The sequence below is a fragment of the Propithecus coquereli genome, unplaced genomic scaffold (assembly GCF_000956105.1).
Source record: "Propithecus coquereli isolate 6110/MARCELLA unplaced genomic scaffold, Pcoq_1.0 Scaffold42, whole genome shotgun sequence".
Classification (NCBI taxonomy): Eukaryota; Metazoa; Chordata; class Mammalia; order Primates; family Indriidae; genus Propithecus; species Propithecus coquereli.
In genome coordinates, this window is record NW_012149952.1 from 3,582,142 (window position 1) to 3,584,081 (window position 1,940).

Consider the following 1,940-nt stretch of genomic DNA (forward strand, 5'->3'; position numbering starts at 1 on the left):
TATTTCACCTTTTTAAAGATTTTAGCCATCTTTGAGTATATAACATCTATTATCCATGTGTAGTGTTTGGAAAACTTCCTGTTTATCCCAGTGCATCACGGGTAAAGGATGTGGATAATCATCTTATTGCTATTTTATTAAATAAACATGGCCTGCTTCTTACAAACATCTTTGTTCTAATAATACAGTCTCACACTCACGGCGTGACTATGTAGCAACTTTCTGGCATCGTGTGTGATATTTGCGGGCGTGAATAAGTGGGTCTCTATCCTGCTGGAAATCATTGCAGCAGTTTTCACACCACTGTGAGTTCTCTGGAAGCCTTACTGATGTTTGAGTTGCATGTTCATACTCAATTTGTTTTTGTGCTTTCTTCTCTCTTTCCTGGACAGAAACCAAAGCCCAAACCCCGGCCATCCATCACAAAGGCAACCTGGGAGAGTAATTATTTTGGGGTGCCCTTAACAACTGTCGTGACTCCAGAGAAGCCGATCCCCATTTTTATTGAAAGATGCATTGAGTACATTGAAGCCACAGGTAAGAGTGTTACCTCATAACAGTTTATACCTTTCACTGTCTACAGGATGTTTTCTGGAACCATCGGTTTTCTAAGCCATCTTAGATTCTGGAATCAGTTGTTGTTGAGTGTGAAATGCTCTCAGAGAAGGAGCTGAGCCATCCTGACAGCTGTCAGGTTTATGGATTCTCCATGTTTGTGCAGTTTCAAGGCTCTGTGCGGCATTTATTAGACCGAGGCTTCTGTGGGGGCAGTTCTGTCCTCAGGGCCGCCGTTGTGGCTGGTTAGGAACTCGCTCTGTGCTGTCTCTGCACCCACCGTAGCATGCGGTGCGCCGTCAGTCGCCTGTCTGTGTTCCTTCCGGAGCTGTCAGCTCCTTGAGGGTTTTATGTAGGATCGTGTCCGTGGCACTGTACTGGATACACAGTACATTCTGGTGTACCTGAGACTCACGTAGTAACAGGGTTGTTTTCTGAGGTAAAAAACAGTTGGGACGCCTGGGATATCTTCTGGCTACGCAGCTGAATCTCGGCTCCACTGACAACTGGGTGTTATCACAAAGACAAACTGTCTTGGAAAATTTTCTGCATTGTGCTTGAAATAACAAAGTTTTACTTGTGTTAAGACCATTTGTTCATTCAATTAGAGCTCCCATGTGTCTCTCTGGCCTTCCAGTTTCATGCGGTTCTTTCTCTCCATTTGCTCCTGGCTACTTTCAAAGCTGGTGATCTTTGAGATGGTGGTGTAGCAGTCACATGCTAATGTGGATTCTCGAGTATTAATAGTTGAGCTTGAAACCGATTTGAAACCACGGTAGGGATTTATAGCCTTTCTGTGTGTTCTTCTGATTCCGGTGTTATCTGTAATGATATGATACTGTGTGGTACAGCCTACCAGGCTCTGCTGCTAATTTCCACATCATCCTGTGAAACTGATTGACAATGTTAATATTTACTTAGGATATTGCAAGTCAGGGAAGATAGCTTTTAAACTGAAGCCCGCCAAAGACTTTGTAGTTATTTCCAGGGTTTTCTCAGTGGTAGCCCAGGGTTGAATCTCAGTAAACACTCTGCCACTCTGCATAATCATAGCAGATCTGCCGCTTTGTTTAGTTCATTCTGTACCCAAAGCTGTTTCTGTGTCTGTCTTTGTTGTTTATTTGTTTGTTTTTGGCGGGGAAGGTGGGTGGGCAGGGCTTCAGCCAGCTCTACCTTCTGCAGACCCTCACCCCGCTGTGTCCATCTTTTTGACACTGTTTTTATATCACTTTCTTCCTGGCGCCTCTCTCTTGGACAAGGAAGTCTATAGGAAGCAAATCTGAGTGCTTGAAGGCTCTCGATGTTGACCCTAGCCTTCAGAGAGATTTTCATGGGGGGAGGTGGGGAGCCCTTTTTTTTCCTGAACTTTTTTTTTTTTTTTTGAG

The 1,940-nt window shown here is 44.1% G+C and overlaps 1 protein-coding gene across 2 annotated transcripts in view; it reads left to right on the forward strand.

The window, feature by feature from the left end:
* Nucleotides 1-1,940, forward strand: part of ARHGAP35 (Rho GTPase activating protein 35) — a 146,342-nt gene that overhangs the window by 66,473 nt on the left and 77,929 nt on the right. The window contains exon 3 of one of the 2 annotated variants that reach the window (XM_012653408.1): nucleotides 393-537. The exons of the other annotated variant lie outside the window; for it this stretch is intronic. Coding sequence (XP_012508862.1) covers nucleotides 393-537 — 145 coding nt within the window. The remainder of the gene's footprint in view (nucleotides 1-392; nucleotides 538-1,940) is intronic. 2 annotated transcript variants of the gene reach the window in all.